Genomic DNA, 14676 nt, shown 5'->3' with positions numbered 1-14676 from the left:
GCAGTCGGATATTGTTTGAATGCTACAGCCTATCGGAGGACCGTCGCTGACCTCACACATCCCTTTATGATACAGTTAACCCTCTAATAGCGACATTTAAGCATAGTAAGTAAGTAAAAGATTGCACACTGGTTTCATTAAAATGACACAACCGTGCTCCTCGGTGACACCCCCCCAGTCACCAGATCCGAGTCTAACACCTTTGGGATGTGGCGTAAAGTGTGGTTCATAGCATGCAGCTGACAAATCTGCGGGAATTATGCGAAGCAATCATGTCGGCGTGGAGGAGAATCTCAAAGGAAAGTTTCCAGCATTTGTGGAATCTGTGCTGCAAATAACTGAGGGTCTGTCGAGAGCAAATCGAAGCTTTTCCCAGTGTTAGTTATGGCGCTCATAATAAATTCCCTGGTGTAATGTTTACTCTAAAAAAAATTAAATGTTAATGAAATGTAATCAGACTTCTTACATAAACTGAACAAAACTGGGAGATCAATTGATCCAAGTAGATAAAGTAGGTTAAACTTCACCCTGCTGTGCAAAAGAATTCATCAGCTCGACAACTTCACCGTGCGCTGGAGTCAGTCGGTGACTGATGATGATGATGATGATGATGATGAGTTGTGGTTGGAGGGGTTACTTGGTGAGGGAAGAAAATAATCAAGTCCTGCCACCTTGTATACAAATCCTGTCCTATGGTAAAACATAGAACATCTAAAGATAAAACATCAGTGTAAAAAGCGATCTTACTTGCCAGACGTTACATTTTTCCCCCCACACTGCGTCACCTTTTATTAAACCCTGAGGTTGTCTAAACGCCTCCGCCTCTCCCTCAGATCCGTCATACCTGGAGCCAGTGGATGTTCGTCAGCAGCTCAGTCATTACCAGCTGGCCTCCCGCAGTCAAATGTCTTCCAGCTCGACACCTGGTGGCTCAACGGTGGCCGACAATCGTCCTGAGAATATCCTCACGTGCGAGTTCTGTGAGTTCAGCTCCGGATACATGCAGAGTCTACGGCGTCACTACAGGGACCGTCACGGTGGCAAGAAGCTCTTCAAGTGCAAAGACTGTTCCTTTTTCACCTGCTACAAGTAAGTGAAAAACAAAATTTAACAGAGAAACGTAGAAAGATGTGCACACGTTGCACTTAGTATTGGCACATTTGCAGGTGCTCATTTAACTTAAAGTCTGAACCGTCAAATAATTGCCTGAAAATTCACTTTTTTTTGGAAACTGGAGTGTTTACTGAAGTTTCTGACTTTTTTTTTTTTTTAAAGAAATTAAATATTTGCATATATGAGTTTTAATTTCCATCATTTTTTGCCACAGTTGGCGCTTTTGTGCAGTTTACTGCTTAAAAACATATTCTACAATGTATTCAGCTTTTTCAGGAAAACAAAAATCTCACTTTCGTCTTAATTCACAAAAGCTCTCGGATCAAATATGAAAACCTTACAGGGTCTGTCTGTCTTTTAATCTGCCTCAGGAATACCTTCACCATGCACGTAGAGGCGGGTCACTACAACAACATGCCAGAGGACCTCGCTAAAGACCTGCGCTGCCCTCTCTGCCTCTACCACACCAAACGCAAGAGCAACATGATCGACCACATTGTTCTGCACAGAGGTACGCTGCCTTCAAAATGGATGTTTTTCTGTTTTTTTACAAGTCAACTTTATTGGTGGGTCATGCTGTGGGAGACTGGTTTTCAATGCTGTGGCTCAGGTTGTAGAATTAACCTCAGGGTCAAAGGGTCAGTCCGCGTGAATATTGGTTTTTTTTTCTAGCACTTACCATTTAGGAGTGAAACCAGCTACAAAAGGAAAGGCGTGTGTTGTGGTGAGATCTGAAGACCTTTGGTGTCGGTGCTGCGGCCAGTTTGGTGAATGTTTGCTAGCTCTTGAGTTGTTCTTTAGCTCTTGTTCTTTCTGTGTAGTAAACAGACATGAGCCATCAGAGATATCAATCATCTTATATAACTGCCGGCAAGACTGAAAAACAGTGCATTTTCTAAAATGTCAAAACATTCCTTTTACAGCAAACGCCATTAGATTCAAAGTCGGCGTCATACTGCCTGTGCTGGCATTTGCAGTGTTCAACATGAGGGAGACGGTTAAATGATATTTGAGTCAGGACTACTACAGTCAAAGGAAGATTGTTATTTCCATCTGCTGTAATTTATACTTGGCGGTATGCCTCGGCTGTGGAGTAGGACAGCACAGATCCCCCGTGCAGGGGAGAGCAGGCGTTAGCGTCTGTAGATATGACACTGATGAGAGACCCAACATGAAAGGAGCTGGTGTGGAGGTGGGTTGCAGCCACAGCGAATTGTAGGCAGGCTAAAGCGGCTTAAATAAACACGCCCCATGTCAGATTTGCCAATCTGATACATAGAGGTTTCTCATCTGAGCCGTCAGCTGATGTGGGCTAGCACTGTGGTCAGCTGATCTGCCGGAACTGCAGCTGAGCTCGGCTTGATGGACAAGGGCAAACATTTAAATTTCTCCTGACAAGAATGTTTTTCATGTATTTTTATCACGAGGAATAAAGACACACCAGTAAAAGTAACGGTAACACAAGCAATACCAACGGTCTTTACATGTTATGTGGAGCGTTTTTCTTGTTTTTCAATAGTTAAAGCATCACTTTCTGTAAATGAAAGCGTTTAAAGTGACAGATAACAAAAGCAAGCAAAGAAAGTGCGACTGCATTTATAGTGTTCGGGTACTTTTTATGATAGAAAGCTTTTACCATCCACTACCTGTATTTCCTCCTTACTTTCTCCCCGTCACTCTCTCCTCTCACTCCACCAGAGGAGCGCGTGGCTCCATTGGAGGTCAGCCGCTCCAAGCTGTCGCGTCACCTTCAGGGCCTGGTTTTCCGTTGTCACAAATGCACCTTCACATGCTCCAGTGACCAGGCCCTGCAGCTGCACCTGCAAAAGCACGCTGAGATCAAGCCCTACCAGTGCCAGCTCTGCTATTATGACACCAATAGACGGATCCAGCTAGAGGACCATCTACGCCTTGAGCACAAGGTCGGTTGGAGTTCACGTATAATGGTGTGGTGTTCAAGTAAATTCAAACTAGTAGTTCTGAATCGTGGTGTCGTTTGGCAGACGAGAGAGTCTTGCTTTTCACTGTAAGAGTGTCTTAATAAACATGTTTGTATTTAATTATTGCTCTTCTCACTTGGTGTAACGTGAGATGTTCATCACTGAAACACTGAATAGTCTTACTCGCTCTCAATGTGTAAAGACGGAAAATCTAGTATTATAAAAACATTACACACAAACACACATTCATTTTTTTAAATATTAGCATTACATTTAAAAAATGTAAGCGTTTAAAAAAACACATTAAGCATTTAAAATACAGATTGTTATTTGGCAAGAAAAGGAGTTTCACGTTAACGCACCAAAATCCAGTGGAAATGGTACTTACAGTACAATAAAGCAACAGATCAGGGGAACACTGTACAGTTGGCAGTTTTCTGGACCCCAGGCAGTGTTGCATAAAAGTACTGTACCTCCTAAAGGGAGGAAATGAGCAAAATACTGCATTGCTTTGTCTTTTTCTTTTTTCAAAGCACGAGTAATTTGTAAAACATTTACAAACGTACTTTTAAGTAACAAGAAGCTCTCTCGAGAGCACAAACTACCACCAAGGCAGCTCGCTCAAGGCAGTATTTACTTTTAAGGGAGTACTGTTGTATTTTTTATATACTCATTCTGTTTTCTTTGTTCTTTTTAAATGTACGTTAAGACGTTTGTAGTGCAGTAAAAATCAGAAAAGGGCAACTTGACAGACGTTTACTTTGATTACACAAACACGTGTAGGAGTAGGTAATGGTAATAAGTATTGATTTGTAAATAACTGGGCATGAATAAATTGAGCTTATTACATAATATTATGCTACAGTATATATTTCTAACCAGCTAGGCAGCTCCTTCTCTTTCTAAAAATGGTATCTATATATGTACCCGTATTTTAGGGTCATATTGAAAGAAAGGCGGAAATGTAAAATGAAATGCCAGTGTCATTGCCAATACATTGCCTTTGTTTGTAATGTTGCCAATACAAGTAAAGGCAATAAGCACAATTTTAAAAATAAAAAATGCATTTTATGAAAGTTTGACCTCGAGAAGAGGTCAGAGGTCAAGGTTACGTCATATTTAGAATCCCCATAGATCTTTACCTTTATGCCTATATTTGCACACAGGTTTAAATAGCTCTATATAGCATTGTTGACACGTTGTTAGCAAGTTGACTTTCAGATCAAGCCTTTGACCTTGAAGGAGAGGTCAGAGGTCAAATGTAACACAATGTTTTAAATCTTTATACAGTACTTTCTATACGTTGACAATACTCAGCACACTTGTAAGAATCAGAGTTTCTGAGTCGTAAAGCTTTTTCTGAGTGTTCAACCAATAATGAAGTTGACCTCGGTGTATGTAACCCAGATTTTAATGGATATTTAACATTCAGTTTTACCAGAATTTATTCAGAACTGTTGGAGCTACTGTATCGTGTTTACAGGCAGAATGACAGGAACGCAGGCAAGCGAATAACAAAATATAACCTCCTCGTCAGAGGTAAGAAGTAACAACCTCAAGGCTGTCAGTGAGCGCGGCAGTCAGACTAGATGTATACCTCCTTTTTTTTTTTTTTCCCTCCCTCTGACTATGTAATGATAAATCACATTTAAATTGGAACAACAATAATCAGTCCCCATTAGCATATATTTGTGGTATTTGAAAAGTTGCACCGGGAATAAATAGGAAAGTCTTTACTGTTTACTTGAGTGTTGTAGGTTAACCTTATTAAGAGCAGGCAACTCACTGCTAAGCATTTTTTTTTATATAACTAATCAAATGACCAAAAAAAAAAGAGCCACATTTTTCCAAATAGTAGCTCAGCATGGGGTAAAATTTGTAAAGAGGCTGCTCTGGGTTTGACATTAAAATCTGCTCATTTTAAGGTAGAAAAAAACTGCCTCAGTGATTCTGCTGACATTTGTTACGCCTGCGATTTTATTCATTTATTTTTACATGAAACCTTAGTTGGTCATAAACTAGAGGATTGGAGTGTCTGCAATTCGAATAAAAATATGTACCGGTAGATGCTCTCATATTATCAATAGGCTCCATTTCAAAGTCTCCCTTTATCTATCAAGGTGTAACAAAACTAAAGAAGGGCAGTGCATTGATACATTGTGTAGGTGTCATATTGCTACAGTTTCAGTATATTCTTACAAATGAGTCCAGGAGAGGAAAAAGAGTTCATCTGTTACTCTCTCTTAATAGGGATAAGATGATGAGATGATGTGCGATGGTAGGTGGAAAGAGCTTTAAAGGGCACCCTCTTAAGTTCTTTTTCAACCTTTACCTGAGATTTCACCCAGTGCTTGTTGGGATAAAGTCAAACCCAGCTTTTAGTTGAAAAACAATTTGCTTGCTTCAGAGCCATGATTTTCACATATAATTTATAATCATATCTCTTTGATTAAACCGTGCGATGCTCTTTTTATCAGACGCCTATAAATACTTTTTTGGGGTTGACGTTTGCGGTAGTTTTATTTACAATGGAAGAGGTCAGTACGACCTTTTTTCCCCTGCCTCTTCACTGGTTGTTGTGTGTTTAACCTATATATAAAAAGTCAGTTTTGAGTTTTTCTATGAATTTATATGAATTCAGAGCTATTTCAGATCATCTTTGTTTTGTTTTTTCCTGTTTCAGATTAATGGTAGTTCTGAAAAACTTTCAGACTGTTAGAAGGAAGCATGACAGATCAGGTTTCTTCCTGGGTGAGGCAGCAGGCTAAAGCTTATTCATGCTAAAGGATGATGTGAGTTGAGGTTTGGAGGGTTGCTGTTCCGTGTCTTCAGGGAGTATGGGAGGAGGAAATTACTCAGAAAGTGTGAGATAATAGGTGACAAGATGAATGAGATATTGGAACAAGTTTCCTTCCTTTGTTAAATGTTCTATTTTAGATTATCTGAGTTTGTCAACTAGAGATACAAAAATCTCCTTGCATAATTCTTGCGAATCAGACGGAACTTTGACTGAGAAGTAGAGCGTTCAGCAAAAGCTACGACTGTTTAAAAAAAGACAGGCGTTCACCTGCTAAGGTCTTACAAAAACCAGACATTTCAGTTGTTTGAGCACTTTGGTCTATAAATAACCACCAAAACTCACTTTGACTGATACCAGGAATTTCTGTGCTTGTGCTAAAAATATACCGCTTTCACCATGACTGTCGTATCCCATACAGGCAGGATGTGGACTTGTGTTACAGTGAATGAATATAGGTCAGAGAAACATAGTTGCTGGAGGAAAAATTGCATCAAAAACCAAATCCAAGCAGAAACAGTTAGCTTTGTGGTCTCAACCCAGATCTGGAATTTCTAACAGGTTTTCATTTTCCTGCTTAAAATCAAACAAACAAAGAAGGCCAAACATGCACATTCTGATGTTGTCAAAGCCTGGAAAGTTTCAACTCTGATTTTGGGGAGCAAGCAGGGGGAGCTCCTTGAAATAAACCCTGGCTGACGAACACCACACTAACCTGAAAAACACACATCTCCTGTGTCCGATTAGGTAATCCGCAACTTTGAACTGATGGGCCGGGTCAACCTGGACCAGCTGGACATGATAAAGGATCAAGGCAGCAGTGCTGAGGAGGAGGAGGAGGAGGAGGAGGAGGAGGAGAGAGAAACTATGGAGATGGTGTCAGATGGAAAAGTGGCTCTGGAGGAGGAAGAGGAGGAAGCGGAGGAGGAGAATGACGATAATGATGTGGGAATGGAAATCATTGAGAACATGGTGGAGGGCCAGACAGAGATGGACGATGAAGAGATGGAGGAAAACGTCAAAGACGAAGACGATGAGGTGGAAGAAGTAGAAGAAGTGGAGGATGAGGAGGACGAAGAGGAAGTCCAGGAAGTGGGGGAAGGGAAGCCTGCCCCTCAAGGTAACGTCATATCCAAAAAACTGTTATTTTACGACCGGCCTGTCAAATCCAAAACTCTATATTATGACTTTAAAAAACAAACATACTAGACTATAAAAGCGGAATGGACTCTTTGACGAAGATTACTGGGGACCACAGTGCAAGGGATTATGTGAAGTATAGCTGACCTATGTTTGTGCTATACATTATCTCCTGTGTCGCTCTTTGATCTCAGTAAATATGCCCATAAGTAGGACATGCAACAATATTCTGGAAGTATGATTTATCTCAATTCCATAACATTTATCTCTTTGTCAATTATTCATGTTTATGTTCTTTATTTGTAGCCCAGCTTTCAGAAACCAGATTGTCATTCTGAGCTGATTTTCTTATTTTATCATTTTAGCTTCTATTTTGCTGTACTTAACTATATTGGTATGTCTGCAAAAAGTACATTAAGTATGGAAAAAAAATCTGATCAATCTGTAGGAATGGGGATGTGGAGGCTTGTTTTTAAACATGTGTGAATTTGCTGTATTCTGAAACTCTATTTCCCAGAAGTCCTTGCATCTCCCATCAGCAACAGCAGCAGCAACAGCTCTGGGCCAAGCAGTGCAGAGAAGCGTATTCCATGCGAGTTCTGCGGCCGCTGCTTCACAAACAGCCTCGAATGGGAACGACATGTCCTTCGACATGGCATGTAAGTCTATTTTTTTTTTCCTCTCTCTCTTCTTCGTAACTGTCTCTTTGTGTGTGAGCCTGCATACTTTCCCTACCCAGTCAGCTCTTCCAGCCTACTTTTAAATGCCCTCTGTGGCCCTTTTTAGCCATTTCTCTGCTGTCATTTATGTACAAAAAGAAATCTGCATTCAGTTCAACTGATGAAAGGTTGTGCTGATACAAAACCTAAGGAAAAAGTTGACAAATCATTCGAGCGTTAAGATGTTTGTTGACATGGTTGACATGAATTGATGAAAATGAGGTTTTTCCAGATTTTGTCTTTGGTGTGCAGCTGTGGAGAAACGTGACTTTGGTAAAGCACCAGGTGCATCCTTTTCAAAGATGTTTGCATTCAAGCGTTAATGTTACTTAAGGTCAACTCAAACCTGTCTCAACAAATGGCTGCCTGTGTTCTGCTGGAGCTCTTCATCTTACATCTGTAGCTGCCCAGCAATTGCTTTGAATTGTTTTTGTTCTTGGAGAGCAGTTGCATGCGTTTGTGGAGACTGACTTTCGATTTCAAGGCAGTTGCACCGATGGGATGGGAGGCAACCTGTCTTGTTTGCAAATAATTGCCATCTAACTTATGAATGCAGAAATATTGCCTACAAATTGCAATCAATCTGAGTTCATCTGCACAGAATTCAACTCATGAACTGTTTGCCAATATTCATATACTGTATGACAAAAGTTGCTTAGTACCTATTTCAGTCTGCAGTTAAATTGCTTTCTTGCAGCAACTATGTCACTATTTGTGAAGCTATATCTGAATGTAACTAAATGCAAGAAGCCAATTCTGTTCATATAGAGTGTTTTCAGTGGGAGAAGATTTTCATTACTTATCCAAGTGACATCTTCAGTCTCAGTTGACTGCAAGTTTCTCCAAACTTACAAACAGTACTTTTGCATAACGACTGAAACCAGCACTACTGCTTAACACTGAGCCACAAGATCAGTTTCATGACCGTTCCCCAACTCTCTGTGAATCAGACAGATGGTCATTGTTCAATGGTCATGACAATTTGTATAATAACTGATCAAAAACCAATCTCTGGCTCCAGATGAACAGAATCAACTTCCTAGGATTTCCTTACTGGAATCAAGACTCATTTGCAGAGGAATCTCTGAATTTTCTATTATCAAATCTGTCAAATCTATGGTGTTCTGGCTGGAGTCTGAATGTTTACCACCACCTAGATGCACTAAAATTGTTATAAATACAACAACTGACTGCAAGTGGTCACAAACGGGGGCCTTGTCTTTTGAGTCATTTCAAAGTTCCTTGCAAACAGTCGCAATAATTTTGGTTGTGCCACAGTCACAAACTACTGTTTTCCATAATATGACTGTAGTGTAACTGAGATATGTTACCACTTTTGCTGCTAGTGTCATTGTCGGTGCACACCACTTTGTTTAATTGCTGTATTTTTTGCAAACTCACACACTCATTGATGTTTTTCTGTGCATTGTTCCTCTGGCTTTAGGATGGTTAACAACAGTCGACTGGACACCAGCACCACTTCAGCAATAGAGGCCTCAGCTTCATCTTCCACCAGCTCCTCTGTGTTTGCAGACACAAGACTGGACCTGTCCAGTAACAGAAAAGAGGACGGGAACCCCACTGATCTATCTTTGGCAAGTCAAAGCCAGTATGTGGAAGACAAAGAAAAGCTTGACACCAAAAAGGATCAACAGTTCGGCTGAAGCGATTGTGGCCTCTTGAGATGCTGTGCTAGAAAGTGATAAGATTGGGTAGGATCAGCGCCGAGTAGTGGGATCAGTAAATAAGATGTCAAAGGAAACAAAAGGTCGAAACATTAAAAAAAAAAAAAAAAAAAGAGTTTTTATGAGTTGGTGCATTATTAGATTTTAGATGTTACATATATAAGTATTAGGTTGTGCTGCATAAAACGGCTAAGCTCTTTAAATGGGCGGTCCCCTTGGACAGATTTTAATATATTGGTAACCAATAGTGAACAGAACTCTTTATTGCTGACATTCTGGTCAAATCCACAGTAAAAGTTCCCACCTAGATAAACTCCACTATTTATAGAGAATGTTGTCCAAAACGAGAAACTAAATTTTAGCATTTTATTATTTGAAGCACCTTTCACACTCCTCCCCTGCTGATTCAACACAGTGGTACTGAAATTTTACCTAAAACAAAAAGGCGTGAAAGCATTTACAGCTGTGACCCACTGTAGACCAAGCTTTTCTTATATTTTATCAAAATTTCAGAGGTTTTTTTTTTTTTTTTTAGTGAAGTGTGTGGAAGTATTTTTGGAGAAATAGTGGCACCTTATGTATTTGAGTAAAATCACAAATCTTGTTCTCTCCCTCTGCAAATTGCCCCAACGTTTGATCGGAATTGCTATAATTTTTGGTCCCTTTAGTATTATACTATGTATAAATCTTTGGCCTGTGGCACCCTTTGCATTTTACTTCTACTCCTTTTGTTTTTTTTGGGGGGGGTTTTTATTGTCCAGAAATTCACTGTGAAAATCATAGAAATAATGGGATCGGCTTTAATCTCCTGTAAGATATTATGTTGAGTGTAGTCCGGGTTTTCCTTTGCCCTCAGCAGATCCCACAACGCCTCTCCACAGCCAGCTGATTTATTGTTTTTTGGTCCAATAATTTTAGAATATTAAATGAAACCGTGGAACATTTTACCTTCATACTTTGAAATTCTTCCGAGTTACAGCCTCCCCAAGTACACGATGGTTGCTATTGCCACTTTCTATTTCATATTCTTGCCTTTTTCAACCCCCATAACCTGTAAGGGACAGAAGGATCTTTACAGAAGAATAAAGTTATCATTATTACTTAAATTGATTTCCATAGCATGAAGGTAAAAAAGAAAAGCAATGTATAAGTACCACTCCATTTGTCATTCACCACGATTTTGCATTGCTTCATTGAATATACTGAAGTTATTATACCAAAAAAGGCTGATTGTGAGGTGGAAGTGACTTTAACATGGATTGACCTAGTGATTTGTTTAATGTGTCATGACCTTACCTGTGTCCGTTAAGGATTAGCCTGGATTGCAACTACCAGTTTTACGATCAATGGCAACTTTTCTGAGAGACAAAGATTACACTTGTCTTTTCAATGCAAAATGTGTAATCAGGTGTGCCTGAAATCCCGCTCTCTCCTCGTCCTCTGCGGAGGAGTAAGAGTCCACGCCTCCGCCGAGATCAGGAGGTTCTAACCGTATTGGAGTGGTCTGGTTCACTGGATTACACTGTGCACGGGGGATCGGACCACGCCAAGTGTCAACCCACCACAGCTGTGTTTCAAAACCAGTGCACAAGTGCCTTAAAATGCAGCTCCCCTTACGGCCGCTATATGGCTTTTGATTGCTTTAACAGTAATAAGGAAAACACCAAACGTCCCTCTAAAATTTCAAGTTAAAGTTGTGTGTTTTTCCGCAAGAATTTGCTCTATATGAATCTATTCCAATGTGTGCCTTATTGGCAATAATTAAGATCAGATCAGATCGAGTTAAATTTATCTTTATTGTAATTGCACAGAGCAAGTACCAGAAAAGTAAAATGTGATTTATCATGTAGCGCAAAGATATTGAGACTTTTAGCGTAACCAGATTACCAAAAAAACTCTATTCTAATCTAATCCGCCAGATATAGTTTTAGTCACTCAACTATATAGTGCATTTTATTTCTTTTGACCTCCCCGATCCACTGTAAGCACATGGGATTTAATTAGTTATGCTCACATTATTGAGAGTTCGATAAAGAGGATGGTGTGTATATAGAAGGAAAAGCTGCTTTTGATTATTTTTGAGTGTTTGTTTCATGTTTTCGCACCACAAATGATATCCCGGGCTAAACTGAGTATGTTTGCAGCCTTCTTTGTTTCTTTGAAAAATGTCTGGACCTTTCACTGTCACCTCTGTTGATTAGGTTATGGAAAGGTTGCTCTACTGTATTTGTATGTGCTTGCGTTGAGCATTCAAACATAGGCTTTGAAATGTCTCTTCAGAAACACATGGCTGAGGCTAAGGGAATGGCCCTGTTTTGCTATAGTCTGCGGCCCAGTTTTAAAAAAATACAATGAAAAGACAAGTGTAACCTGAGCAGGAAGCTCTGAAAACATTTGTTTCTACGTGTATAGGAAAAATCTATAGGAAAAATATGAGACAATGTTAAAGATTCACTGTTTTTAAAGGTCTCAAATTCCCTGATCTTAAAGACCTCTGGAATTTTTTTTTTTTATGTTTTGACGCACCTGTCATAGTCTGCATTTGTGTGCTTCTTGTTAGACAAAGCTGTTATATAATTGTTAATATTGACAAAAGGCAGAGATTGTATTTGTTGGAAGCTGCTGCTTGAATGCCCATAAGCCTTATGAGAAGTGAATAGCAATGAAGTCAAATTTGCATCCAACTCCAATAAGACCAGCAAGAACAATTAAACAGTCTGGAGAGGGGAAAAAAGAATGGCTAATAACTCCAATGTTAAGAGGAACACGTAATAAAGCAATGTGTTCTTGGTACCAAAATATTTACCACGCCTGATGTGTTTGCTGCTGGAATCGGCTTTCATAAGCATTGAACTGTTGATGGAAATGGCAAATCTGGGTTTGAACCATAGACTTGTTCTATGGGTTGAACTTGGACGAAGTACATGTTTGCAGCCATGTATAGACAACAAAACTACTCGTTAAGTGTTTTGAACTGTGGTGTTTCAGAAAGGATAACTTAACCCTTTTTTTTTTCTTTTAAGTGTTGACTCTTTTTTTTTTTTTTTTTTAAAGGGAAAAAAATAAATCTAAAGATCATAGCTAACCCTTGGGGGGCTTTGAGTCCCCAATCCAACATTATTATCCTGTTGTGCAATGTCTGGTTCCAATGGAAATGCATCCCTATTTTGTATCGTAATGGGAATGAGCAGATAGGAAGCACAGTGTGGTTGTACAATAGTAAACATAAAGGAAATTAATGCAATTCTCTACTGATTGATGGCCAGGGCTTTTACTGTTGAGGAAGAGACAAGTAAAGAATAGTTTGCTTTGGGAGCATTTACCTAAACTGTTCTATTTCTGGGCTTGACCATCATCAACATCTGGATTCCAGTTCCTAGTGAGCCTCTTGACCTGCTCTAAGATTTAGCTTATTCTTGTCCAAGCCCAAATGTGACACACCGTTATCTTCTGTCCATGGCAAGTAGGGGCACCAGCTCATGTTCTCCAAGTGTACCCTTCCATCGTCTACCCACTCAACAGTACCATAGGTGGCACTCTGAGAGTCGGACTCCCCGGTCCTTCTAATACCCTCAAACCAGTTGAGTTGGTGCTGAATCTCAAAGCCCTTTTTTTCTGTTTTACTGAACCAGCTTGTATCCTTTTTTCTTGAAAGCAAAACTCTTTGAAAATAGTTGTTGTAGAAATAAGCTTTGTAAGGCAGCTTGTTACCCAGCTTGAAATCCCAGGGTTAAACCAGATGATAATCTGGGACAATGTGGGTGATGAAGCTGTCGACCCAAAATTGTTTGTTGTTCTGTGATCATTTTAATAGAGAAGGACTATGAATCCCTCACTGTGTGCAGTCTCTAGACTGTAATGTTCCCAGTTTACCCAAAGTTACGCCCCTGCTGACAACACACTGGATACTTGTATATATGTTTAGTTTGTTTCCAATGCATTTCTCCTTTCAGACTGTTGTCTCCATAGTTTGACACTAGAATCTCTCCTTCTTGCCTTTCCCCATATAAATCTGATTACCTGATGGTGGGTTGTGATGTTGCCTAGAATGATTGTTTACAATTTTATTCCATTTATCTCTGGATATTCTGTAAATATTGTAATTCATTGTCTTTTTTTAACTTGATAATAAAGTTATCAGATAACAGTTAATTGTTGGGTTTTTTCTATTTTTTTCCAATTTTCCTTGCTTAGCACAAAGGTTTAGTTAAAATACAGAGCTGTGGAACTTGAACTAAAAACAACTTTATTCGTTTTGTACATTTGACTTGATATGTTTGATAATGTTTTTTGGAGCTATTTAAATCAGAGAATTGTGCTTTCTTTATTAAAGTTTAAAGTAAGTATGCAAATGGACAATAGGGATTAAGTGAATCCAAAGGAACTACAAAGAAAATTTTGTTTCCCTAATACAGTCTCCTTCAACTATTTTGATTTAAAGGTGTTAAAGTGACTGAAGTGCAGACCTTCAGCTTTAATTCATGGGAAGGTTTTACGAAGGTTTTTCATTAACTGTTATTATCATTTATACAGTCCCCCATTTTCAGATGCTCAAAAGTAATTGGAAAAAACAAAAAGCTCCAAAAACAATCTGAATATTTATTACTTGGTTGAGAATCCTTTGCAGTCTAAGGATTCTCAACCTGCCTGAATTCTAGAACCTATGGACACCAAAATCCCTGAAGTTGCTGCTTGTATGTGGGACATCCTGCAATCGTTGTCTCCAGAAACTAAAAAGCTGCTCTGTTGGGTTGAGATCAGGTGACTGACTCAGCCATTGAAGAATATCCCATTTCTTTGCCTTGGGAAACTCTCGGGTTGCTTTTGCAGCTTGCCTTGGGTCATCCTTCGCTTACACTGTGAAGTTTTGTCTGATCAGTTTTGCAGCATTCATTTGAACCTAGCAGAGCCTAGCCCTGTACACTTCAGAGTTCATCTTGCTGTTTCTATCAGCTTTCACATCATTAGTAAACACAAGTGACCCACTTTTGTTGGCTGCCAGAGTGCCTATGCCACAATATTGCCTCCAACATGTTTGACAGATAATGTAATATGCTTTGGACCATAAGCATTTCACTCTTCCTCCATACTTTTCCTCTTCCCATCATTCAAGGGCATGTCCATCTTGGTTTCATGAAGTCTTTTTAGTTAACCAAAGAGAGAATTCTGCGATCATCCCACTTCACTTGTCTCCTGTGCTTTTCCAGCCCTTTTTGGTGTTGCTGATCTAGTCAGAGCATTCTTTTCCTCCTTATTTTATTTTTTGCACAGGATTTATTGTA

The 14676-nt window shown here is 39.5% G+C and overlaps 1 protein-coding gene across 4 annotated transcripts in view; it reads left to right on the top strand.

Moving 5' to 3' along the window:
* Window positions 1-12438, top strand: part of znf462 (zinc finger protein 462) — a 54156-nt gene extending 41718 nt beyond the window's left edge. For all 4 annotated transcript variants that reach the window (XM_005720407.1, XM_005720409.1, XM_005720410.1 and 1 more), the window contains exons 8-13: window positions 834-1089; window positions 1485-1624; window positions 2812-3035; window positions 6598-6970; window positions 7508-7649; window positions 9154-12438. In XM_005720407.1, the coding sequence (XP_005720464.1) occupies window positions 834-1089; window positions 1485-1624; window positions 2812-3035; window positions 6598-6970; window positions 7508-7649; window positions 9154-9373 (1355 nt within the window). In that variant the 3' untranslated portion in view covers window positions 9374-12438. The remainder of the gene's footprint in view (window positions 1-833; window positions 1090-1484; window positions 1625-2811; window positions 3036-6597; window positions 6971-7507; window positions 7650-9153) is intronic.
* The last annotated feature ends 2238 nt before the right edge of the window (window positions 12439-14676 follow it).

Source organism: Pundamilia nyererei, unplaced genomic scaffold, assembly GCF_000239375.1.
Source record: "Pundamilia nyererei isolate P.nyererei 1_Seehausen unplaced genomic scaffold, PunNye1.0 scaffold00002, whole genome shotgun sequence".
Classification (NCBI taxonomy): Eukaryota; Metazoa; Chordata; class Actinopteri; order Cichliformes; family Cichlidae; genus Pundamilia; species Pundamilia nyererei.
This window is presented reverse-complemented; position numbering and strand designations above follow the sequence as displayed.